Genomic DNA, 27,583 nt, shown 5'->3' on the forward strand with positions numbered 1-27,583 from the left:
TCACAGCTATCATCCAATCAATCTGTGTTTAACCCCACCCACATTCAACAATTAAAACAATCAATCTACAGTGGGTGGGCATGGGCTGCAAGACAAAGGCATACGAGACAAGACAAAATATTGATTCAAGAATCTTCCCTGGCGTTGTTGTGTTTCCCTCATAATGAAAATGTGCATGTGCATCGGTTTGTGTCTGTCTTATGTGTGTCTGTGCACAGTGATCGAAGGAAGGGAAACACTAACAACAGGCCAAGCCCTTGCTTTGGTGCCAAACCACAGTTGACCATTGCTAAACCTCCAAATCTCTCTTTCAAACACATCATCTGTCATCCAGTTTCTCTGCCGCTTCAAGCCCCAGGTCAGCGCACACCTCACAAACACCGCCAGCAAAGCAGAAATCACTGGGACATGCACACACACTTACTCTCTGGCATATATAGGCAACATTTTCACACATGGAGGTCGAGATCCGGACACGCATGCACGATTGTGCAGGAGTGACTGCCAGTTTGACTGACTCAGTGAAGTGAGAGCACAGGTGAGCGAGAGGAGGGTGTTTTGGTCATTTCCCAGGAGAAGAGAAGCTGGGGAATTAAAGGGGGGGGACAGTCAGGGGGAGATGGAGGAATAGACTGGAAAGATAGGGAGAGACCGAGAAGCTGGCGAGCTGTGAAAGACTGCAGTCATTCCTCACTCTGATCCATACCTGCAGACTCAATGAGCCATCCAAACGCTGCAGCAGGGCCAAAGTCGTGCGATTTCTCAGGCTTACTCAGCCTTACTGCGCCTTGTAGCAGCAGCAGCAGCAGCAGCAGCAGCAGCAGCAGCAGCAGCACCACCCAAGGCCTCACAGTGCCAGGACTCCACAGCATCTACTTTCACTGCCTCACTCCACCGGAGGAGGGATTGGTCAACGATGCCTTAACTGTCACAGTGTCAGAGGAAGTGTGTCTGCGACAGGAGGGCCAGCACTTCTAGAGGAGATGAACCCAGCAAAATGATTTAGAGGTACTAATTTACCACAACATATGAGATGATACTTATTACGTCCTGCATGGTAGTTGTGTTTTCATCTATGTTTGTTTGTTAGTGAGCAAAAACTACTCAATTTACTACCATGACATGCTTTCTTTGCAGCGTTTCCCACAGCACGTGCATGCACAACTGCATAGAGGTAGCTCTCATGTGCAACAGGTTCAGAGTGACAGCTCCAAAGACTAAAGAGTGAAAGTGCATTGAGATAATGTATGTTTGATTTGAATTTAACTTGGGGGTCGGCACACAACTGTAGCTGAAACTCTAAGGTCTGACTGTCTGCATGGATGGTAAAAAAAAGAGAGCGTGAGATAGTACTTTTCTCACCATTTATATTGATTTCTCAGAATAATTGATGGATCTTGATGAAAAGAAATCTGGCATGTTTAGGGGACTGATATTTATAAGTGTGTGAAATTTATTGCTATTGCAGGTTCAAATTAAAGTCTAGTAAATTTAAATTCGGCTTCATAAGGAATAATAATAAGTTAAGATGAATGGCCTTTGAATTAGGAACAGGCGTTTACTTTCACCTTTGTTAATGACTAACTACACATTTAGTGATCCTTTCACTTTCTATTTAGCGCCATCATTAGGTCGAAACTTTTATGTCCAGTTGGTTTGTGACCTGCGCACTTTGTTTTTGTGTCAGTTAGCAACATGAGCATGTTAACACGAAGATTGAACATGGAAAGGCAACCAACTGCCAAGCATAGGTATGTTAGCATTGTCATTGATATACCCCCCCTCTCACTTGTAGCATCATCACAAATGTTTTCTTCATCTTTTCTTTGTGGGTTTGTCCACATCAGTCCCAGCACTGTCCAGCATGACAGAGTGTTCCTGGAGCTCAGTTCATCCAAAGGTAGTAAATGAATGGACTGCGTGAGATAATGAGATGCAGCACCAGTCCAGCGGGGTCATCTTTCTCGCGTTCTGCCCAGATTCGGGCCGCCTGTATTTGTCTTTGTCCTCCCCTCTACGGCCAGTGATGGATAGCAAAAAGAATACGGCTGATGGTGAGAATTTTTCTCTACTCTTTTTAAACTCCTGTTCTTTAGTGTCTTATATTTATTTATTTATTTTTCGATTACCGTTAGCAAAGTGGCAAAGTTAAGGGCCGGAGAGATGAACTCTCTAAATTCAGCTGTGGGAAGCTGGAGTGTAGGAGGCGTGAGGTCTTGCCCCAGTGGGCAGTTTCAGGGCTTCAGATTAATTAATGTCAAAATGGAGAGGGTGAGGCTGAGGAGGACAATTATGAATGTGACTCCTGGGCATGGCGTTCACCGGTCACAGTGAGGAAGTGCCGTCTGCTGATTTTCTTTGGAGTTAAGAAGATGTTTTATTCCCCGACAGTAATTTTCGGCAGCCAAAAAAGCAATTTAAGTGGAGATAGAGCAGGCAAAAGCTACCCATGGCTAAATGGATAGAAAAATAAAGCCACTTATGTAAGTACTCAAGGCACGTATAATCCAGAGGAGCTGCAGAGGAGGGAACTACCACCATCTCCTGTGTGCTGTAATCTTCTGAAGGCAGACCACGAAATAAAATTATATTTCATTTTTAAAAGGTTGAAATTGTCCAGTGCGTCCACGTGGCACCTACACAGCCACTTCCCCCCCCCCCCAATTCATCCCTAGTGGAGGTTTACGTCGATGCAACATCACAGATTAATCAGACAAATAGAGTGCGCACTGTACTCCTCGTGGCCACAGGGGACCGACGCTGACCAAACCATCACAGCAAACCGGAATAAATCCTCCAATTTCAAACTCAGCAGAAGCAATTTGTTTCTTTTGACACCATCTCATGTTTCAGGGTGACTCCGCTGGCCTCTCGCCGCACAGAACCGTCTGTTCTCTCAAGTCTAACCGAGGGCACAGACATCACACACACACACACACACACACACACGCTAATGTTGCATTCACAAACACCAGGCTGATTAATACGCACGTGCACGACTATGCAAACACTTTGTTGCTTTGTCTCTGTCCCTCTCAGGCTCTCGTGCAGACAGAAAAACAAGCCTTCACCCTCAGACCCAGGGTGTTTGTGTTTGCCTGAACCGCGGTGCACTCTAAGCAGGTGTGCACAGGAAATCAAGTCGGGTCTTCTCTCGCTACGCTGCATTTCTATCTCCAGAGTTTTGGAAAAAACGTTGATTTATTTTTTTTCTTGCTTCTTGGGTTTGTCTGCGGTGGAGAAATTGTCAAAATATCTGAGGGGCTTTTTCTCAGTCAGCCAGTCTAACAGGTACACACACGCACACACACACACACACACACACACACACACACGGAAGAAACAGAGCAGATTCAGAGGAAATGTTTAACTCATATTAAATGTTCTCCGGTAAACGCAGAACGTCACATCTTTGTATTTCACGGAGCTGATCCTTGTATCCATCAGATATCACTGACTTTCACAGAAACCGAAGAATTACACCAAAGACAACAGCAAGCAAAGTTGACAACAGTCACCGAAACTTGCATTAACTGATATGAATCACACTCATTAGCAGGATATTATCATTTCTTATTCTTCTCAGGAAGGCAGATCCTGTTTTATCATAACGAGCCTGCAATAAGGCAGAGGAACTCATTAAGAAGGAGGCACCGATTGGAAATACAGACATCCATCATGTGTGCACGTCTCCTGCAGGAGCCATAGTGCGAGGGACTGTAACACGCCGCCCATTCTTCTCTTCGGGAACGAGCTGTTGTTGACAAGCGAGATGGAGCCTGGGTAATTGTTTTTTTTTTTGCCTCACTTTGGACAAGTTAATTAATTTCAATTACTGGCAGCTCTCCTGTCTGGAGGTGAGAAGTCAGCGCCGGCCTACTCTGCGTGGAGGAGGTAGAGTCTGATGTTTACGTTTCCATTTATCAAAGACGACATAACTACACACCCGGGTGATGACAAGTGAAAATGTTTGGACAGACGTTTCTCTGAAGTTTTTATTGAAGAGCTGCTCTGACTACTGATGGACGGCGTGAGCTGAGGAAAGTGGCCCCCGTCTTCCCGCGGTACAACGGGCACCGTGAAGATGGCATCATGAGATGGAAGCACGCCGCTCGCTTCTGGGAAAGTTAGGCCACTCGCCAGAAAGGAAGAGACTCTTTTTGCTTGGGCTTTGAACATGCCTTCCCCCCCCCCCTCTGGGAGTGGCGTTGACCTTTTCCCATCTTTGAGGTATACCTTTGGACGAGATGAAAGCCAACGTCTGAACACTTCAGGGTGTGTGAGACAAACGAGGACGGCTATGCGAGGACGGCTTATGTGAAGTAAAGTGCCTCTAAAAGCTGGAATTTAAAGGAGAACAAGGGGCTGCCGACGGTTTATAATGGAAGTGGCCAGATTGAGAGGTGTTGCACTTAAAAGAAAAATAATCATCAGAGGCTGGAAGAAAATTTGTAAAAAGACAATTCTCTAGGAGCAGAGGAGTGCGACTGTGTTAGGTTTAAATTAATCAAGTCTGATGACTGGTAAATGAAATCATTAGCAATTGGGTTAAAAGTGCGATATGAATTAAGTTTACATTGGTCAATTTTGAATGAATGCAATTATAGCAACAAATAATTTTTTACTTTATACAGTTTCTAAAGTCAAAATAATTTTCATTGCCATAACATAAACTTTGATTACAATTCACTATCCTGGAGAGTCCAATATCTTTCTATTAAGCTATATTCACAATAACGGTGATGTGATTTGAGCTAAATGCTAATTTCAAATGCTAAATTTGTCAGAATTTATCCAGAGGGGCCATAAATGTCTGAAATATATTTCATGGAAACTCTTCCCATAGTCTTCCCATGCAGATATTAAAATGAAAGCCAAAAATGTCGACCTGCTGATGACACCAGAGCAGTGCTCGCCAACCCGTCGATCGCGATCTACCGGTCGATCTCGCTGTCTTCACTGTCGATCCCCCAACTCTCTGGACTCACTGGCTGTCGTCGCGCCGCAGATCAGTTGTGTGTCGGTTGTCTGTTAATCACACGCGCTGTGTGTCCGCTACTGGCGGCGGAGCTGCAGGTTTATCGCCTGCATTTCCTTCAAGAACAAGTTGGTTCATGTACTAAAGTAAATGGCAGGACTCTACGGTATGAAGATGCAAATCTTTAGGTCATAACAAACAAAGCCCCGTTGGAACAAATGAGTGGATTCAGAAGGTGAAACGCTGGAGTGCTTTTACTTTGAAACGGGTTCGGGAAGTGATGTAAATACGTTTGTGTCATAGAGAGATTAACAGTGTGGTTCACAGCAGAATAAACAGAGAAGATGATCTTTCACCTGAGTTTTAATGTTTATCTGATGAATTTATGTCACAAACAAATGGTTGCAACACTTTCTGTATGCCTTTTCAAAAATAAAAGCACTCGAGCGTTTCTGTTGATGGAATCCATTCCCTTGTTTAAAAAGGTTTTTTTATTGTGAAATATTTGCTGGAGCGGAAGATGCACGGCTTCATACTGTGTAGTCCTGGCATTTATTTGAGAACAATGGACTTCTTTCATACAAGGAAATAATCATATTTGTGGCCATATTCAAATCAAAGCCTATATTTAAAACCATTGTGCTGCAGTAGCAGCTCCTCTGCAGAACATGTTGTGGAACTGAGAAGCTACATATTTTGCATTGTAAATATGAATTGATATTAATTTGAATATTGTGCATTGAATAGAACAATTTGCACAACTGCCTTTCTTTGTGTATATTTATTTCTTGTACATTCAGCCTTTAACAGAAATTGCAAAAAATAATAAGTATGACCCTCCTAAGTGGGTTTTTTGGAAGACATCAACAAAATCCAGCTGTTTGCTGTCCTGGCTCCGAAATGGTGGAATGAGCTCCACATTGACATCAGGACAGGAAGTCTACACATCTTCCGCCGCAAACTAAAGACACACCTCTTCCGACTATACCTTGAATAAAAGTTTAAACTAACAATTTAGTAGCACTTAAATGACACTTACTTATAGCACTTTGTAGTTTGGCTTTTTTTTTTAAGAAATTGTACTTTCTTGATTCTTGTTGTTCTGGGTTTGTTCCTCATGGTTGATGCACTTATTGTAAGTCGCTTTGGATAAAAGTGTCACCTAAATGAAATGTAATGTAATGGTAGATCTCGGCTTAAGTTTGGAATTAAAAAGTGATCTTGGGCTCGAAAAGGCTGGTGACCACTGCACTAGAGTGGTCATAATGTTGCCATGGTCGTTAGAATATGGAAAACATGCCTGAAATCATTATGCATCAAACCAAATAAGAGCAGTTCAACCTCTGATCTACTGGTAGCCTGTACAGGTGAAGTCAGGGGACCACCAAAATGACAAAGATTCATTTTTAAGATATTTCAACAAGAGCCATTACGTTTCGTCCTCTGGGGACCATGAATGTCTCTGCAAATTTTCAAAGAAAAGCCATCCATGGAGCCACACTACTAACATGGCTAGATATTCATATTGGATTTGGATATGTTACACTACTGTCTCTACAGTATAATTATAAAATATGGCTTTTAACCAGAAAAGAGACTTTTCAATCCAGAGTCTGGACGATTATACAACCACAACCAGCTTGCTTTGGACTCCATGAAGATTTTTCCTTTTTAAAGGCTTTATATTTCTGTGTGAGTCATGCAGACGATGGATCTGTGAATATTACGAGCTGTTTGCAACAGACTTAAAGAAATTAAATATTTATTTCCTCGTGATCCATTATTAATTCAGGCGTTCATCAGATGTCTGGGGGAGTCAACACCAGTAATGGAGGAATTCTAGAGACACTCAAACCAGTCATGTTCACAAACGTTCATTTGATTTTATGAGTTGTATGACTCTCCATGGTGATATTAGCTGAATTTCTTTGTGCCCTGCTCTACATTTTAAGCTGCAATATGCAAATCATTTCTTAATTGTAGACTTGAAAGATTTCCCTCAGGACGGCCGCTGATTTCCCAAGTGCGACCTCTTGGTTGGAACAGGCAACAGAATGAATAAACAACCAGATTTGGTGCTTTGTGGAGCCAAGCGCACACATCTCACTTCACACGCCACATGTAATACCATAGCGGCTCCGTGGGAGCCCGATCAAAACCCTTAATTGATTGGCTAATTGCTCAGAATCCCTCAACTGTACCCCGATGACCGAGCGGCGTCGCCTTAGGGATTGCGGGATTTGTGTCAACATTTCCCCATGCCACCTCGTTCACTCGCTCTTTTTGCCACTCTTCCACGGAGCGTGAAGCATGAGATTGGATTTACTGTGTAATGGAATAAAGCACATTGTTTCTCATCTGTGAGAGAGGAGGATAGAGCAGATAAACCCCCGCCCGACTGGAAAGTTGATCAAAAGCTTTGCATACAGGAAGGAAGATTTGTGCTGTTCTTGCTCGCTCGTTAAGTTTACTTCCCCCAAAAACATAATAACAGTGCAGGTTTTTTTTTCTCCATGATGCTGTTGCTATCGATTTGCTCCTCCGTCTTATTCCGGGTTCTGGAGGAAGAGTAGGAGTGAATAAAAGAGGTCATCATCGCGAGATCAAAGCTTGCAGTGTGACAGGTGCAGTGTTTCCTCCGAGAAGCTTGTCATGTAATTTGTATAGAAACAGACGTGATGAAATTCACACTCCTTGGTGTAGGTCATTGTTGTGGCAGCTGTGTTAAAGATTACTCAGCATTCTTGGCATTTACGCCCTCTCAACGTGAAACTCAATCAGGGGGAATAGAAGTATCTACTTTTCTTTGAGATCTACAGAACGTCCATATTTCTTTTCTTTTCACTGACTTTCATCTGAGTGAATGGAGCACCATTATCAGTTAATTAGCCCTTATCAGCTCCACAATTACAACGATAACACTTCCAGTGTCACACCAAAGCCAAAGTTACAATGTCGCCGCCACAATTTATTACCACAACTTTACTTTCACTTCCCGCAGGCGCGTCAAGGCGGAGAGCAGAACATGTATTTGCTCGGGTTGGAGCAATGAGAGGGGAAGGTCGGACTTGATGCAATTAGTCCGAATCCTAATGGCTTCTTTGAGAAACTGGCTCTGATGGTCTGTCGCTCAATTCAAGCGCTTGACTTTTCAGTTCGGTTTCTTCTGCAGCAGTCAATCACGATCTCGTTACAATGTACAGCGCTGACACGGAGTCTGCAGGTGCCACAGTCTGGAAATAATGTAATAATAACCACTGAAATTTGTTTTTTAATTGAGCCGTAATGGGTTCAGCCTCCATCCATACGAGAGCAAATGAGACAGAGTAAATAAAGTCCTTTATCTGGTTCCAACTGTAAAAGTAACAAACAAATAAAAGTACCTCTAACATTCATTCTCACACAGAGGATTCTCACTTGATTCGGTCTTGGAAGAACAATGGTGAACAGTGTCCAGCAGCTTTATTCACACGATTTCATCTTTCAAAAATGTGAAATTATCAAATATTTTACCTTGCAGAGTAAAATAGTTTTGGCCCAGATGGGGCCCACACTGTCATCCCACCCACACACGGCATGGAATGATGGCACTTGGGCGGTCTGCCCCTGTTAAGGTGCCCCGATTTTTTTCTTTCTCACTATTTTGGCCATATTCCCCCTTAACTACATGAGCCACTTTTTGCTCCCATCCAGATTACACCTTGCCTAAAGCATGTTTGCCAAAAAAAGGCCCACATTTATTTTGGGATATTTGGGCCACATTTGCTAGTGGGTCACTTTAGGCTCACAACCATTTTGTCCGGGCCACAAATAGGCCACAAGTGTGTGTTTGCTATCTGGGTAAAGACTGAAAGGATTTAATATAAAGTGAATAGTACAATAAATGTCATGCACAACGTTTTTCAGCCTGGACCAAAGTTTATTGACAGAACAACAGGGAGACCAATTTGCGACGAGCAAAAAAGTTATGTTGAACAACTTGCTTCTTAAATGTAACAAATTTACACTTTTCAGAAATTACAATAAAACGAAGATCCTTGAGTTTTTGAACTGTAAGTTGGAAAAATCTATAATTTAAAGAACAAACCAGAAAGTGAGGGAAATCGATAATGATCAATATTTTTAAAAAAATGAGTTGCGGCTCCTACACTTCCTACACTTTCTAGAGACAAAAAGCAAAAAATCAATGGGTATATTTAATGTCCAGTTTGAGAAAAATAAAAATAAAAACATCTAGGAACTTTACAACCTAGAATAAGTTTAAACAACCCAAATCTCTGTTGATACAAGTACAATACAGTAAACACCACAAAAACCACGAGGCTTTGCAAAATTAGCGTTTGGATCCACAGCGGGCGGCCTCATATCGTCTGATAAAATATTCTAAATAGATGTAAAAGGTGGACGAGACAAAGGCAGGAGCTGCTGACGAATCACTTTATCCAATCTTTTTATCTCAAATCTTATCAGACAGACTCTCAGAAGAGTCGGCCAACGTGACACATCAAAGACACTGGAGGTGTGGACGCGTCCGTCCTCATTAGTATGAGAGAGCACTGAGCTGTGAGTGATGTGAGAACACACACACACACACACCTTGAGCACGACTCTAATTCCCTGCTGTCTTCACACACACACACACACACACACACGCTCCAAGTATATCTCTGGCAATGGAAGCATGAAAAATCTTGGCACGTTCAAAGTCATGAAAACACAAACAACTGATGTGTAAACACGCACACATCCAGCCCAGCTGTAGCTTTGTGATATTCCTGCACGCCCCCAAAATCGGAAAAAATAAAAGAGTAGTCCCGGTGATGACAGCGTGAGCAATCCTGGCACATGATGTTGAATTCTGCATCGTCAACGTGAGCGGCTCTGACTGGCTGTCATCTTCAGACTCGCGCTTCAAGCCCGCAAGGTGCTTCTCTTAAGGGGCTCTGCCAAGCTGCGCAGCAAGCACAGTTTAGCTCAAACATCACGATTCAATTAAAATGTGAATTCTCACTGAGCTGATAAACAGGGAACAGCAGTCCTCTCAGGTCCACGTGGCCCCAGACAGGAGGCGACTTTTCACAAAGAGAGCTGGAAGTTGATGTTTGGGAGAGCAAGGGAGCAACGGGGCCCCGCGGGCTGCTGGGGGAGCAATACACACAGGGGTCAAAGGTCGGCAGGATTTCAGGCCATTCAGAGGGATTTACAGACTCGCCTTTTTCTCTGCCGATTCCCTCACTTCTCCTCTCGCCTCCTGCACAGCTCCAATCTTCTGTGGATTGCAGGTCTTTGTCTGCTATTGACAGCTCCCCAGAAAAAACTCAATCTGCTCAGCGCCAGCACCTTTTGAAGGGTTTTTGACAAACCCGCAAAAAGCGGTGAGACGTTGTTGACACATCTCATCCGACCCTGAAAAGCTTCGCAGAACGAGATGCAAGTCACGTCAAACCCAATCCACCGAAGGGTAAACGCAACACATCGGAACGCCGAATCAAGATAAGGATTACGACATCTCTATGAGTGAGATGTTTTACTTCCAGACTGTTTTCGCAGCACGTCTCGGCTGATTTGTTTTTTGACAGTGCAGTGGGAGCAGCAGAGGGACGGATGGATAGATAGATGAATGCTTTTCTTCATAGACCAGTGCTGAGGAGAGCTGCAGGTCCTCCAGGAGGTGAGGTGTTTTTTATCTTTACCCTCCGTCATTCAGACGAAGCCACTGGTGGATGCGAGTCACAAACACATGCTCGGATGACAACTTTCCATTCCCAAAACTTTTTTTTCTGGGATTAGACATGCAAGACATTTCCAAACCGAGTTACCAGCAGATTTAAGAGCGTGCGGGAGAATCTCTGCTTCTTTCAGTAAAGACTTGTATAAGTGCTGGAGCCATCAACAATAAGTCCTGTAGAAAATGAACGATGATTATATCCAGAAACGTAATAATACATTGTTAAAATTTAACAACCTGCTATCTTGGCTGCAGCGTTATTATGCCCAGTCTGCACCAGATGCTCATCCTGACATTCAGACATCCTCACTTAGCCTGTCATCACATAGACAGCGCAGACCCCTGCCCCTTAGATTATATCTGCAGCGGTGGGCCCAGGCTGAACCTGCTTATCATACTTTCAACGCTTGATGCTAACCAAAGCGAGACAGAGGACGACAGTGTTTTAGAAGTGAGGAAAACAGTCAGTGCTTCTCTGATTGTCTTGTTTTCTTCCCTCATCACTTATCGAAGCCTTTTAAATCAAAATGCTCTGATCCCACATGAAATAACGAATGCATGTCGGCTGCTGACACCGGTGCCCTTTAGAAAACCTAAGATGGATAATAAAAGAAAGCAGATCAGACAACCCAGCAAGATTATTTGTTTATCGGCGGTGGAAGATGTTCTCAGATCCTTAATAAAACGATGTAAAAATACTACATTACAAATTAAAGGTCTTGAAATAAATCTTTGAAGTAAATTTGCAAATGTAGCGTCAGCTAGATGAATTAAACCGATTTGAAAAATGATGAAATGTCAGTAAAAGTAAGGGTAGATATACTTGATATAATATTAAATTATGAAATTATCAATGCTGACCTTCCACTTCGTAGTCTGAAGTCTGAGGGGTCATGATTTGATTCAGTGGGAAGAAGAAAGGGACAAAGAAAAACAAAGGTTTGCTACAGAAATCTGTATTTAAAATATTCTGTGTTTTCTTTTTTTCGGGGGGGAAAACATCGGAGACTTGCCTCTTTGCAGCTCAAACAGTAACTCAACTGAAGTCCAGAGGAGAAAGCTGGGCCCCAAGCAACACTGTGTTTTTTTTTTATTTGGGCCAAGAGTCTTAATCTTTAACAAAGTTCATCACGTTCATCACAAACTGCAATTGACTGGATATTTGGTTGAATAAAAATGAACCACATTAACAAGCAAAGAAAGAAATTAGAGCAAGAAGAGCTGGTGCGGAGGCAGAGAAATGAAGGAATCTGTTGAGTTAATGACCTGCAAAACTCATTTAGGTTCCTTGATGCTAGAATTCGAAGCATAATAAAAAATAATGTTGGAAAAAAACAAATCTTTGCTCACATTAGTGGTGGGTATTCTGGTCTGAAACGACTGAGGCCAACAGAAGTATTAACAGCAGCGTTTCTGACATCTCATCCATCCTCACCCATGCCTGGAATGTGCTCTCCTGCTGAATTCAAACGGTGTGGTGCTCGTATTTTTTTGTTGCGTCATGGCCACTGCAGACATACCAGCCTCTAAATACTTGTCACTTGATAGGTAACGCACCTTAATGCAAGGCTGGGAAGTGCAACACGTCTTTTGACAGACAACAGACAGATATCGAGCTGTTGTGCTTCTCAAAACGGCCTCAGAGACCTCGATGAGTGTTTTGCACTGTGTGAATCATATACAGCTGTTTTCACAGACATGCAATGATACGTAAGGTGGTTCAAATGATGCATTGTTAGCTGTATCCAAAAATGCTAATATTTTCCCTGAAGCAAAATAGACTGTATATAAAATCGCATATATTATACTTAACAGACACATGAACACATGGATCACTGAATTTAATGCGAAAGGTGATTTTGATAACCGTTTGCAAACATAGAATAATATCAGATCAAGCAGATATAATATGTTTCTAATTTTCATAATAAACATGAGAATGCTTGACCATTTTTATTTCCATTTATCACATGAGAGCTTCACATCCCATATTGTTCTGACCATAAAGGTCTATATTCACGTTGAATTGCCCATGCTCAGCTTATTTGTATGCAGCTTAGTGAGGCAGCAGCTGAGAGGCTGAGATATGAAAAATGAATGTCCTTGAGTATATACGCCGCTGTACGTTCTACATAGGGCTGCTGCACAATTGATCTTGATGGAGGCCAATTATTTTTTCCATCGAAAGTATAAAGTTTTGGAGCAAAAGTCAAAGCCATTTTTTTTCTTCCAGTCAGTAAAACGTGTAATAAAAGACATCAATCTACACTGCAGCACTTCTTGTGTCACCAGGATTTGGAGCAACAAGTGCAGGCAGCTGACAAACGTCTGGCTGGAACCATCAGTGGTGCGAGACTGCTCTCTAGTGGCACATCGGAGAAAAATGGGAACCTGTCTCTCAGAAATATCGACGTGCCAATATGTACATTTCAGCTCTGAGGTCACTGTAATGATCCTTCACGTCCACAGTGACTGTGAAGAGACGAGGGACCAACGTTACTTCTCATATAAGGCTTCAGTCGTTCTGTTTTACAAATCGAGTGGAAATATTCAAAAGTACACACAAATAATAATAATAAAAAAACACTATGAACTGAAATGTAAAGAATAAGGACAGGGGGAGTTAGCCCCTGTGTTTCTTACATTATTTACTTTAGGTTTGGACGGAGAAGGAACAACCACAGCAGCCAAAATCTGTTTAAATGTTGATTTTGGCATTTGACTGTTGTTGTACTTTGTTTCCTTTATTTCTCAATACTGAGTAAACACAACACAGCAGAGGTCAATTTGGATTAAAATGAAGAAACTCCACTTGTTTTGAAACTAAATGCAATAAAAGGTCACCTTAAATTCCTAAATAAGAGAATACTTTTCTACATTCTGCCGCAGCTGCATCCAAAATGAAACAAAGAAGGAAAGAAAGCAGAGAAGATGTGGATGTTGGGCATTGATGGATCACGGAATGGATGAATAAAGTCAATTAATTCCTAAAAAAATTGACGGATTGACTACAAAGAAATGCAAAATGCCAACAAGGAGATGAAGAAAGGACTATGAAGTGAGTGCAAATGACCAGAGGAACTCAAAACATCTGCACAGAAACTCCAAACACCCACAGAGATACACAGCAACCACAAAATACTCAAAACAACTACAAACAGATGCACACCGACTACAGAGATACTTTTTTTGTGTTCAGGGGCCCATTGTCTCATAATCCATCCACACGGTTGGCAGACAGACGCCGTCAGTCGTCTCACGGTACCGACTTCACCCTGAGACATGTATGAAGTGTTTTGGCAGCAGTGGGTACGTTTTTGGACGAGGGATCAACTGTTGTGTTGAGCCGCAGATTGAGAGCAGATTTGCACGGCTGCCGCCCCGACCCTGGGTTCTCCCGGCAGATGACAGGGATAACCTCTCATCCTCACACAGCGGCGTGAGGATTCAGAGGATTTCTGAGAGCTAAAAAGGCTGCAGGGGGAAAGTTAACTCTGAACGTGGGTAACTTTGACATAAAAGATGCAAAAGGCGTGAGCGATGAGAATACTAAAAAATGTGCCGCTTTCCCAAGGAGACGGTGACGTGACAGAAATTATTCAATTATGGAAAATGTAAAATATCACAAAACCAATGACATTGTGAAATGGGATGAGAGGATGAGCGAAAAGAGACTTCACAGATCTATTGAATTGACTCTGCTCCTGGAATACTGAGGCGTTGAGACATTCAGCTGACAATCAACACTTGGATTGTCGCTGCATCTCCTCCACACAAACTACACTTTATTGATCCATTTGGAAGCAGATGTCTTTTTAGGGTGAGTGAAATTTATCTACCAATGTCACCCCCCTGCATCTCCTCCCTCTGCCAAGGACAGGAGACAAGATGCAGCGTGTCAGAGACCTTGAAGGAGCCTCAGTCTGACGACAGAGAGAAAACACCAGGGACATCAGAGCAAAGTGAAACCATCTATACCACCTTGGAAGTATTTGCTTTTATCCGCCCCGCTGCACCCCGTCCAGTTCTGAGGGAAAAAAGACAGAGTGGAGGAAGGTGCGGTGACCCGGGTGCAAACAAAGATGGACGGTTGACTACGACAGGGTTGGCCGGGCTGCCCCCGTTTGTCAGACAGTAATTTAGACCTCGTCGAGAGCGACCGTTGTTATTACCTGACAGAAAATACAGTGTTTCCTGGTGCGTCAGTGGTTTTACAACTCTAGCCTGCTTTCCTTTACTGCTTCTGTTCCCTTGGTTAGAAACCCCTCAACAATCTCAAGTAGATATTTGATCTTTGTGAATAATGTAAAATATAAATAAACTCAGCCGATCTTTCAGGTCTTTAGGAAGCAGAAGTTGTTGTGGCACAGTGTTTGGCCCACACTGTCACTTTCATCCGGCCCACGTACGGCTCGGAATGATTACACTTCAAATCTGTATTGTGCAATCTGGGAATGTTCTGTTGGAAACTACAGGCAGAAGCAAACAGGGTAAAACTGCTTTCAGCTACGATGCTGCACACAACTTCCTGATGACAAATGCAAACCAAACTCGCAGCCCCTCTCACATTTAAATTAGAAACTCTGCTGTTATTCTGTGCTTTTGATTAATTACTTTGTCTTCAGAGCTTTTATTACTTTTGTTGGATGCGGTTCAACTACCAACACATTGTACTGTAACTGCATTTCTGTGTTTTTATTTATTGTTTATTATCTCTGCCAAGGAGGTTATGCTCTCTTTGCTGTTTCTCTGTCTTTCAGCAGAAGCCATTTTCTTGCAACTCGGTGGGGAGACAGCACAAGTTAATAATAAAAAGATAAAATATGTGAAATGTAGGCACCGGTGTTCCTGGAGCTTGACCAAGCCGTGAGGCTTAAATTCACGATTCCTGCTTTTACACTCATCTTTTTCTGAGTTGAGTGAAATTGCTCTTGTATCCCTTTAAGGTTGAGCTCCAAACATAGTTTACCAAGATATATGCGACTAAGATAAACATAAAATGTACCTGGGGAAGGCAAACAAGTGAAATAAGTAAATAATGTATAACCACATTGTCCCGAGGCGACTCCGTACACGAGTAAAGAAAACAACACTTACAAGATTATGAACAACAGTTTAATACAGAAGACACATTCCCCAAAAAAATCAGACAAAAAAGAAAATCCCCTCAACTCACAAAGCTACTCACTGAAGAGATCTGACAGGTCACCCACCACAGTAATGAACATGAAGTGGACAAACAGGTCGCAGATTACAGTGGACGCCTGTAACACTAAAGTTTGGGTGGTCAGCCTTCATCGTGCTGCTGCTATAGTGATGTCAACCGAGTTCAAGGCCGTGTGCTTATACGAGCTGTGTCGTGTAAACGCAGCTTCTCAGTCGCATCATCCAGATTGTATAACCACAGGAGAGATTGTGTGGAGCGCATCAGTGACGGATGCTCCACGATTTGTCATCACAATACGGACGATTATCATTGTAACACATTCCGTTGACATTTTCAGATTCTTTATATATTTATATAGTTTCCCAACAGGCCCAAAAATATGTTTATACAGCATTTAATTGCTTTTCTTTTTTTATCAGAAACTGTACACAGATTATATTTTTGCGGAAACAAAACATGAGAAGTGGAGCATCATCATTATACCGACTTATCTGAAATGCAGTTACACATAAAAAGCAAAGAGCACAGTAATAACCTTTTCCAAAAGCAATACTATAAACAGAAAACACAGGAGAGGAAATACACACAGTTGGCTGACTGACCTCTACCAGCCTGTGGTAGATTCACATGAGGATGACGAAGAACAGAAGATGATGGGTCGTTTGCTTTTGGGTCGTTTTCATATAAAAAAAAAAGAAAAGAAGTGATAACTGAGTTTTGTCGATGACTTTAGAGCATAAGCAGAAAGCCGTGCGGGTTTTGTATCAGGATTGTAACACATCATCCAAACTGAATATTACAATTCACAACATCAAATCTGATCCGACAACTGGGTCAACAACTACAGAAAATGTGTTGTCATGAGTTCAAGGACTGAAACTGTTCAGACCTGGAATCTGTCACATCTGTCATGGCTGATGTGATCACGAGCCCTAAATACAGATGTGAACGCATACAGAAGCATTGAGGACACATTTGCGATCCAATCATTCGCTTCTCAGTGTTTCAGATATTGACTTATTTGTGGTCAATGATAATTTATCAATACTGATGGCCACAAAATGACGATCCAGTTGTTAGAATCAGATTGATTTGTAAAGATGTGCAGTGATTTCTCACACACACACACACACACACGCGCGCAGCTATCCTTATTAGGACGATGCATTGACTTCCAATCATTGTGGGCAGCCAAACCAAAGCCTATATCCCTAAACTTAACCATGAATAATTCATACCAAACCCTAAACCACAAAGTTCATATTACCCCAAACCTTCACCAGGACCTTAGATATGACATTTGGCCTCATTAGGACCAGGCTTTGGTCTCCATGAGGTCGACTCGTCTGAAAAGGGTCCTAAAGATGTAACATAAACAAGTAGACACATATTTACATGATTTGAACAACATGATTTGGTCTTTGCGAACAGAAATGACATGATTATTTGCATATAGAGCGGGGAGGTGCGATCATATCACAAGTGGTCACAGGAGACGCATTCAGGACGTAATTTAAAGTCAGGCGTGAAGAGACGACCTTCACGCCGTCCACGTGGGATCAGAACTCACAGGACGGATGTTAACACCAGGGCTGAACTTAAAGGGACCCTTTAAGAAAGACCAAACTAGATGTTTGTACAGAACCTTGCATCCTGGCACGTAGGTGTTAATGTAGAGCAGGAACAGAGAAGAACCCGGGGCAGGAACGGTGACAATCAACAGAGAACAATCTCTTGTCTATTTCCGTTTATTTCATCAATGTGTTCCCCTTTCCTGCTCGCCCACTTCCATTCAGACGTAATAAGCACTGGAGTCGCCTGATAATGTCCCAGAGTGATAATCACGCTGATGTATTAAACAACAGCAGTGATGCTAACGAGGTCATTCTTTAAGATGGGCAGTGCATTTCGTTACCAAATACGTCTTTGTCTGCGCATAACAAATGTGCAAACTGTTTGAAGAAGTTGAGACTGTTCATTTAACGTCCACATGTACATCATTAGACGCCACGAATTTGAGACGCTACGAGTTTTCCACCATAGACTGTTGTTGAGTTATTGTTTTGAGAACAGTGTCAACACACAAGCATGAAGTAATGTGTATCCCAGCAGCCAGTGCTAACAACTGTCAAGCCTCTAATTGCCCCAACTTCCCCCGCTTTTAAAGTGAATTAATCTGTGAAAGGAAGTGGCCTCAGACGAACAGAAAACTTGGGAGAAAGAAATATAAAAAAAAAAGAAAACACACTTTAAAGTCTCTGTGTCTCTCTGCTTATCTGTAGCTCGGCGATATCCTGTGAGCTTTGAGTCGAGGGTATTATCCTCATCCTAGCTGGGAGGCAGGTTCTGCGGTCCTGACTGAGGCACACAGGCTTGCTGTTGTCATCTGTTTTCGCCACGCTCGTCAGATGACCACTTTTTTGATGACAACAATACGAAGTAGAAAAACAAGTTGGCTCTGAAAACCACCAAACACACACGCACACACTTGCATCGAAATAAACTTCTGCTCTCATGTGACGAGAGTTAGGCTGGCGACGATCACTGAGGTTGAATGTAGGAAGGCAGTGCATGGAAAAGGCAAACTGGCATCGGGGATCGATTAAGCGAACCTGCTCGCCGACTCGCACTCACTTAGGCTAATCGGGCCGTCTTGTAGACTGACTTGTGTGAAGGGGGACGCTGTGTAGGGAGGTGGGGCTTCGTTTATGCTGGACGAGTCTCCTTCCTCAGAAATGAGAGGAGTGTAATGGGAGGGACAGGGGGCGTCGGCCTCGTCGGCTTGGGCACACTCGCTGTAGGGAGGGGGCTTGAGGTCGTCCTCTGAAAGGAAGGAGGAGAAAAGTCAATCATTGAAACGGCTCCCGAAAAAAAAAAAATATATACACACAAGGACAAATACGTGATAACATCAGGGCTGCAAGATTAAACAAAATACGATGACAATCTAATCTAAAGTTTATGTGACCAAGATTTTGCTGCGTTTGCACTAAAACGGTCGATTACATCAAAACAAATATTCCCAATTTCTCCCGAAGGTGCAGAAACAAATAACTCCACATTAGAATTTGTGCACAGCAAGAGGGAGACAAGGCACCACTGTGAACACGTCACTAAGATACCGAGACATAAAAAGTTCATTACTTTTTCTTTGAGGGTGAGAAAAACAAGAAAGAAATCCACCATTTCAAAATAACAACTTGGTCAGTGGCAGTGAAATCATCTGTATATGTCGATGCCATATTCCATAAAACCACTTGTTACACTTCTTCAGTTTTGCAGCTTCTTCTTGTCGTTCAATTTGTATAGTTTTTCATGCAATTTTATTTCGATCACTGACTTGCACCTTCATAAAGAAGGCATGCAAAATGGTGTCAGTGCAGACACATTTGGAAATAAAGGCCTTCCTACAGTACAGATACCTTGATGAAACAGCAAAATGAAAGCAGATCTATAAGAGCAAACCCTAAAACCCCCTGAAACATGTCATAGGAAAAAGCATCACTTGTGACGTAGTACAATTAGTGGTGAAATGCCACCATTTCCGACCATATAACCACATCCTGCTAAACGAGCGATGAGAAGTCATTCGCAAAAGTAGAGACTAAAACTTGAGCGGTCGTCAGTGATGTGAAAGCGGCTTGTTATAATGGAAACACTATGACGGGCTTTCTTCTCCATTAAACCTTCCTGTGAAGAATAAGGGAGACCAAGTATAGCAATTCATTAAAAAAAATTTAAATGGATCGGCATGGCGTAGAGGTAACAGTAGGAAGTGGGCAAGATATGAACAGACTACTGTTTTCTCCATTACTAGAATTGAAATGAGTTGTCTCTAGATTGCCCTGGCACATTAGCTGTACACAAAAGGCATAGCATGGTGTATATAAAGAAAAGTGTGATTATCATTCTGATTAAGTTACTGACACTTGGTGTACTTTGTCTTTTTTAAAGCAGAATAACTAGTTTACAGAAGTGCAGCAGTGTCGTGCTTCAGACTCCATCTGGTGTCAGTTTCCTGGTTATGGTAATGACCCCTAAATGTGCAGGTACCTGGGTTAATAATAGGTTCTCTCTGTGTAGTTAAGGGTGAAGCAGGTTCCCACTCATTTCTAGCGAAATCGTTTTTTCCAGGACATTTTCAGTGATGATCTATGACAGACGCCACACACTAATAAGTCTCTTTGGGAGTTTGAGTGCAAAGATGTGTCATCTCTGGTTATTATTCATCTATGAAATCATCTCTTACCTCATGACAAAGTGAGTACAGACATAACCTTTAAATGTTTTAAAGTCACAACTTGCTTTTCTCTCCCATCCAACAGTCTTGTTATTCAATTTCTTGCTTGTTTTATATTTTTTGTTGTTTAGATTATTAACTGCCACTGACTCTGATCAGCTTATCACACTAAACTTTAGCCCCTTTACTACTCATAATATCTGAAGTCTTTAATAAGGCTAATGACGTTCAACAAAAGTTTTATTGTCATGTTGTTTATTTTACCTAAACCATGCAGCGGGGTATTTAAAGAGACAATGCTAGCAAAGTGAAAAGGTGCTGTTGGCTAATATTTAGTCAGTGTTTTGACTCATACACTCAAAGTCATTGCTTAACCATTGCTCCTAGTCAGCGTTGAATCACAAACCTTAACCCTGCAGGCAAAACAAGCTGGCAAGCATGTGAGGGCTGAGCAGCTGAATCAAACATGCAGAGAAATGTGATAATATTCAACTGTTCAAAACAGGTTTGGATGAAAGTAATGATTTATAAACTAACACTTACACCAGCCTGCAGTGACCAATGGGTAAATATTAAGAATGATGTAACTTGCATTTTTCTACTAACTTGCAGTTTTAGCCACTTGAGTTGTAACGTCATTCGAAGCTGTATGTGCCATGACTTGGGGGATGTGTTCACAGCATTTCCATAACATTAGAAGACAATGATCTATGAGCCTATTCACAAAACTCGTATCCATAAACTACAATTTGATCGTTCAAGGCGCATTTCGTGTTTCTACTCTGTCACCAAATGTGGGTTTCTTTTCTAATGTTGTCAGAAATCGTTCTAAGAGAAGACAACACGAGAACAACTGAAGAAAATGTCTCTCTTATAGTGATGATGAAAACTCTCATTGAGAAAAACAACTCCACTGCAAACCTTCTGCTCACAGTGACCTCCACTCTTAATCGCAGTAAATAAAACAATGTAAATACAGCGACCGTATAGTCAACACAGACTCTCCCACTGTTACTTACACCATGAAGAGAAGGAAAAAATGTAAACACAGTTATTATGGGAAATGTAACTAAACCATGATGGTGCTGGATCATCTATTATATCATTTTGGACGATGAATTAATAATGTAAACCTGTGCCACAGAGTCTATGCCATGGGTCAGTCACGGCAGTGGAAGACTGTGGCTTGCAGGAAGTTATGGGCTAAATAAAATAAGAATGTAGAAGTTTTTCTGGTTCATCTTTAATCATCTGGATGAATGAGGAAGGAGCAGATGCATAGTGTGTGTGTGTTTAAATGCGTGCGCTACCTCCAGAGACGGCCTCATATGGTGGTGGCATGTCGAGCTGGGAGACGGATGATGCGGGCGGCAGCGTCGTGGAGGGCTCCTCTATTGACAGTTCATCCTGAACACCATACCAGCTAGGCCACACAGATGTTTGCTAGAGAGGGAAGGGAAACACACGTAGTTAATGATACACACAGAAATGCAGAAGTGCACACAAGCACACATACGGTAAATACACACGCATCTGCTGCCAAACACGCAGCTGAAAGAGGCAGTTTACACAGTCAGATCCATGAGCTGGAGTGAACAGTTTGTACACCTCTGGCACTATCTTGATACTAAGTGAGCTGGTTTTTCTGCACACACACCTCTGGAGAGGACAGTGCTTCTCAAATCTATTTATTCATCTGCTCTTCCTGTGAGTCTCCCTTCAAATATTTTGCTTCAGGACACACACAACCACACACACACGCACGCACAGGGAAGTACAAACATCACTAAACAAACAGCCAACAATATTCGCAGAGAAGAGCGAGATACTGTCCGTCTTCCAACTCTTTGCTGTGTCGTTTTTCAGCACCAGGATGACCAGCAGGTTACACTTTCACCTCAAACCTGCTGAACCATTTTGAACCCCATAAAGTTGTTTACACACACCGCAGGAGTTAGAGGCCTGCCAGTTCATCACATAAATAGGCAGTGGCTGTATACATTACAACCACTGCCAATGAACCAATGAAGGCGCAGAATGAAGGAGCGCCTGCAGCTTCTGTCATTCGTCACAGGCAGTTTTATCAGATGATCTTTGAAGCTGCTTCCAGACACGCACTGAACTCCAGACAATCTGAAATTATCCAGCGGGGTCAGTTGCTGTAGCCATTCTCTATTTTTACTTCGAAAACTCTAGAGAATGTACACATGTGTGAGAATGCAGCAGGAAAATGTCCAGAGAATCCACCATGTTTCTAACACAGGCCGGACGCAAAAATGAAAAACAACCCCCCCCCCAAAAGAATGCAAATACTTCAGGGTGAAAAAGCCATACATGTGGAACAGACTGAAGATGTTAACTTTGGGTTGACGCCGGTGCTGATGTGATGTAAACAAGAACATTGAGCTTTCTGCAGTGGAATTTAAACGTCGTGTCCTGCCCCCTGCACGCTCTACCCAGGCGCCACCCCTCATCTGACGGCTACGGAGATTTTCCAGTTGTTACCCGCACAATCTCCTGCTGTGTTCTTCATATGTGAAAGACAAAGTTCATATTCATTTCTTAAAAATTGCTTTAGCGAGATCGGCAAGCATTACAGCAGCACGCGTTAGCTCTTATGTCCTTGATCTCCTCTGAGGGAGTTCTCAATGCTTTTTACTCTTGTTAGTCAGCTAGCTGCGATGGGAACAGGAAGAAAACACATGCAGATCGAGCAGGAAGGTCACTGATGATAGACTGATAACCTTGTGGACTGATATCTTAATTAGTTCAAAATTGCCATCCTGTTGTTTTAGCGGTGATGGGGAAAGATGCAGCACCGACAGACCATCTCATTAAAAAGCACGAACATTTATTGTCTATAGGATTAGAAAAACCAAGACAGAAACTAATAAAACAAGGCCTTATAATCTAAGTACTATCAATCTCTCCCATCTCTAGCTCCAGCCGGCATGTATCAACGGGTTTTTTTTTTCTTCACCACTCTTCTGGGTTCACTTTGTCTCTTCAGGTAGCCACGGATAAGATTGTCCAAGAGGCTTAGTGAGAGATACTACATCAAGACTTTTCCCCCCACTGTGTGTGATTCATTTAAGTCCAAGACTCGAGTCGTCTTGGCGTCCATCCAGAGAACATTCAGGGTTTGGGGTAATGGATGACTGTGGGGCCTCCCTGCTGCACATTCCATTAAAATCTAAACAGGGAACATTACACACCAGAAACAGCGGAGAGAACAAGAGGGAGGGGAAGAAAGGAAGGAGCAAAGAAGAAAAACGGAGGAGGAGAAAGGAGAAGCGCTGCAGGAGCAAACTGGGGAGTTGCTGGACGAGGAGATATTACGACCTGGTGGATGCTCAAGAGGAAAAGGATGAGTGCAAGAAGGAAATTGGAGATCTTCTCTGTTACTGGACATGAAGCCAGCATATGTCAGATAATAAGATACCAAAAATGGCAATCTCATCCTCGAATGGACATTTTTGAAAATCCAACATTTCAAATAGCAAACAGGATGTCACAACTGGAAATGTAAGGCCAAAAACCGTTCAACTCTCAAGTGAATTGTTATTTCCTGTTGCACAAATATTCAATGAAAGCTAAAAATAGCTTTGCCTGTGCCTCTTGCATTTAACTGACGCCGAGTGATGAAAGAAAATGGCTTAAATTAATTTTGATGCAAAATTGGATTTCATTGAATCTGCTCTCAGAAAAAGTTAGCTTTTATATAAAAACATATTTTGCAAGATCTACCAGCAACTGTGCAAAGTGGGCAAGCATTAGAACTGAACGCAAGAGAAACCTGTTTTATATATGATTCACCGAGCATATTTTAGGAAGGTTGTGAATCATGGCGATTGCTTCCAGGTGTTTGGGAGAGGCAATAAAGCAGAAAAGCTCTGGAGGAAGCACGAACATGATGACTGTTTAAACCTGTGGCGTGGACCACAGAAACGACGCCGTAAGAGCTGATGTTGTGGAAAGGCATTACAGTTCTGGAGCTCTTGGAAAACATCAACACAGATAAAACTACAGTCAAGGGGCAATAAAAAGAGAAGCCGGCATTTTGAAGTCGTTCTCAAAACACAAGATAAATGAAGAGCACGAGTTTCAAAGATAAAGAGAGGCTACAAGAAAACCGTGACGGTTATTTCAATGATAGTGTGACATTTAAAGAGCAGCCCAAACAAACCACTATTCACTGTGTCAAGCAAATTAATCATTAGAAGAGACTTATTATTTTCCATCTATCTTACGATTTACAAACGAGAAAAGGTAGCAACAATAATACTCTGTGAATCAATCTACTCCTGTCTTGTGGTCTGTGACTTTAGTGATATTTGCACACACACAAAAATCTCTCATGCATGGTTCAAATTTTTACAAACATGCTTAAAAAACCGTGCACACACACTTGCACTTCTTTGTAAGTGTAAAACTGTCAAAGCTGGGACCTGCCCGACCAGACCTCTGGTGTCAACAAGGTCAAACAAACTTCACAGAAAAAATGTCAACACCCAAGTGCACGCGAGACCAGAGGCGTGCACCTTCTAAACATACTTCACCAAGTATGTAACTGAAAGTGAAATGCAGCCTGTGCTGTCGTTCCAAGGAAGAGCGACTGACTGAAAAATCACATGCCCTCTCGAGAGAGAGCAAACAACTCTTCCACGAAAAATTTAACACAACCGTGGCTTTTATTAGAATTTCTCTTGCTTGGTCCTCGTATAACTGTGTGTGATACTCAAGTAGAGAAGTGGTTAACTTACAGTTTCCCTGTAGAAATGGTGATACAAACAAATCCTTCAGGTTTATCTTTATAAAGACAGTGTGGCAATACACTGATGCCTTATTAGTGTAGTTCTGTACTGAAAGCAGTAGTGGGATATATTTATATCGTAATGGTGAGAGAGAAAGACAGACTGGTTGTTCAGGGGTTCACACTACACCAAGATATTGACCCAAAAAACAGACAGTAGGTTTCAAATTATGGAACAGCAGCAGAGTCTCCAGACTAAAACCTCTTTGAGGTTCGGGATAAACTAAACTAGTCCTGTCAACCACTCACAGCACGAACCCATTCACACACTTTCATTTAGCCCTACTTTATGCAATGCTTTTTTCTAACGAACACCACGGATATATCCGTCAGAAGGAGAAGGGATCGAAATCTACATGCTTCTGGTTAGGGGATCTACATCCTGAGTCACATCCGTCCACATGAAGGTGGAAGTGATTCAAAATCACCAGCGAAACAAACACTCTTGTCTTGTCATGTTTCCAAACAGAGTTTCATTTCCTTTACAGAAATAAACTGAATGCTGATGTTGAATGAGTGGAATAATTTGATTAAATTTAGTGTATAAGATTCCATTACTTTTTGTCTATTTATTTGTTCTATGCTCACATTTTATAGAACAGTGTGACACAATCTCACAATATGTAAATTCAATGGAAGTGTTTGAAAACATGTGATCCCAAGTGTGTATACTTAGACCCCACCACAATAAATGTACATCCTGAAGGCAGGAAACTACTTCAGCGGTTGACAAGTAGCTCATGTGAGTAAAATGGAAGAGACACTAAGTGCACAACTTACACTCTGTCTCTCACACATCTGATGGAGGTATGCTCTTCCTCCAACTATGACTATCTGGGCATTGCGTGGGTTGCTCAGGTAGGCCGCCAGTTGCCTCTGTCTGGATCGGTACCAGCACACATAGAAGAATATCTTGATGATGATGAATACGATGACAACTCTGTGGAGGAGAGAAGATCGGGTTGGATGGGAAAATGGGTGGATATATATATATATATATACATATACACACAAATAAATGGAAATACACAAGTTATACTCACATGTACCAGTACAGCTCCATGTTTGTGTGATGTCACTGAGCTGAGGCTCTCATAGTTGGGGAATAACTCGCTGATCCCTGGTCAAAAAGACACAAGTTGTCCTGAAAACAAACATTAGTTTTAGCGTTAATTCAACCTAAGAGCAGGAGATCACTACCACTTTTTAAATTTGTATTCAATACTTTAATGATTATTGATAAACACGTTACCAAATCAGACGTAGCATCTAAAACCTTAAAGCTCACGCGAGTTAAACCCGCAGGCACTTTTACTAAACGATAACAGATGACAACTTTTAGCAGTCGACGGCCACACCGGCGTAAACTTTGTTACAGCAAACACATACTCGTGTGATGTTTTTCAACTTACTTCCTGGCGACACTCCGGCTGTATGAAGTTATCAGCTGCCGAGGTTTGTCATTTCCCCCCTCGCCCTTTGTGGGACGTGATGAGCTCCAGGAACCAGCGGAGGCTAAGAGGCTAGTGAAGCTAGGCTAACGTGCAGCAGGCCAAACAACAACAGACATTAACCCAGGAGGAGAGCAAAACAACAGCTGGAACTGACCCGTGTTATACACATGGCTTCCTGCTGTTACACACGGAGTCACCGGCTAGTTACCCGGGAAGCTGCTGGCTGACTCCGCACGTGACAAACAACTAGACTAGTCTTAGCTCGGGTTAAAGTGAGTTAGCACCGTTAGCTCGTCTCTGCGCGTTCAACGCTGCGTTTGGTTTCACAGTGGGCGGTGTTCTCAAGAATGGTGCGTTCGTAGTTTCCCGTAAAACTGCCACTCCTCAAAACTTCCGTTGTAATTAACAGGATAGAGGAGGTGTTGTTGTTGTCCGGTGATATATTCCAATATGGTGAATATTAGCTAGTGTATTCCGCTATAGAGTGAAGGAAATACTAAATTGATATTACTTTCTAAATAACATATGGCTGCTGGGTATAAATACCGTAAAAATGCGTCTGATAAATGACTATGAACAGTGATAAAAGTTATCTACCATCAGAGGATCGCATCGATGCAGCAGTGGTGACACAAGTGATACAAAGTTGATCTATCATATTAATTGTACTGATGTGGTCCATAAATGTTAATATTTCCGAGGGTCATTAAGGATAGCATATGATTCTGACAACCTGGTTATTATGTGACAAAATGTGCACATGTAATGTCTAATATCACAGGATGATATATGTGTAATATCACAGTATCATACATGTATCAACATATACATAACATGAAGACAGACGGTATTCCAAGAATAACGTGTTCATTGTTTACTCTTATGGAGTCTGAGGAAGTCTGTCTCCTCTGTAAAATCTTTTCAAAATCTATTGAAGAATCATTCAGATCATCATTTAAAATGAGTAGAAACATATAAGTGAGTGAGAAATGATGAAAAAATCATCACAGGTCATATCAGGTTGTTTCCGTCTCTCAGTTCTATGCCTCCATCTAGTGGTCACAACTCCAGAAAGCAGTCTGACAGTTCAGAGAGAAACCGCAGAATAATGCAACAAATAAACAATCAAATAAATAATTGTGAATGTTTTAACAAAGCAGACGAATTAGAATAAAGAGCTAGTCTATTTGACTGTGTTTATTT

At 42.1% G+C, this 27,583-nt stretch overlaps 1 protein-coding gene across 2 annotated transcripts; it reads right to left on the reverse strand.

Moving 5' to 3' along the window:
* Window positions 1-9,556: 9,556 nt before the first annotated feature.
* si:dkey-118j18.2 lies at window positions 9,557-26,735 on the reverse strand. 2 transcript variants are annotated; one of them, XR_007032229.1, is made up of 6 exons: window positions 26,339-26,735; window positions 25,970-26,070; window positions 25,707-25,866; window positions 21,424-21,556; window positions 16,993-18,696; window positions 9,557-9,574 (listed from the first exon to the last, which is right to left on the reverse strand). XR_007032229.1 is itself a non-coding variant. In XM_035142490.2 (5 exons), the coding sequence occupies exons 2-5, from the start codon at window positions 25,987-25,989 to the stop codon at window positions 18,476-18,478; spliced, it is 534 nt and encodes a 177-aa protein (XP_034998381.1). In that variant the 5' UTR covers window positions 25,990-26,070; window positions 26,339-26,735; the 3' UTR covers window positions 15,808-18,475. The 2 variants fall into 2 exon arrangements, 1 of the variants encoding a protein (XP_034998381.1); XM_035142490.2 differs by lacking the exon at window positions 9,557-9,574 and having other exon boundaries at window positions 15,808-18,696.
* Window positions 26,736-27,583: the final 848 nt, after the last annotated feature.

This window comes from Hippoglossus stenolepis, chromosome 19, assembly GCF_022539355.2.
Source record: "Hippoglossus stenolepis isolate QCI-W04-F060 chromosome 19, HSTE1.2, whole genome shotgun sequence".
Classification (NCBI taxonomy): Eukaryota; Metazoa; Chordata; class Actinopteri; order Pleuronectiformes; family Pleuronectidae; genus Hippoglossus; species Hippoglossus stenolepis.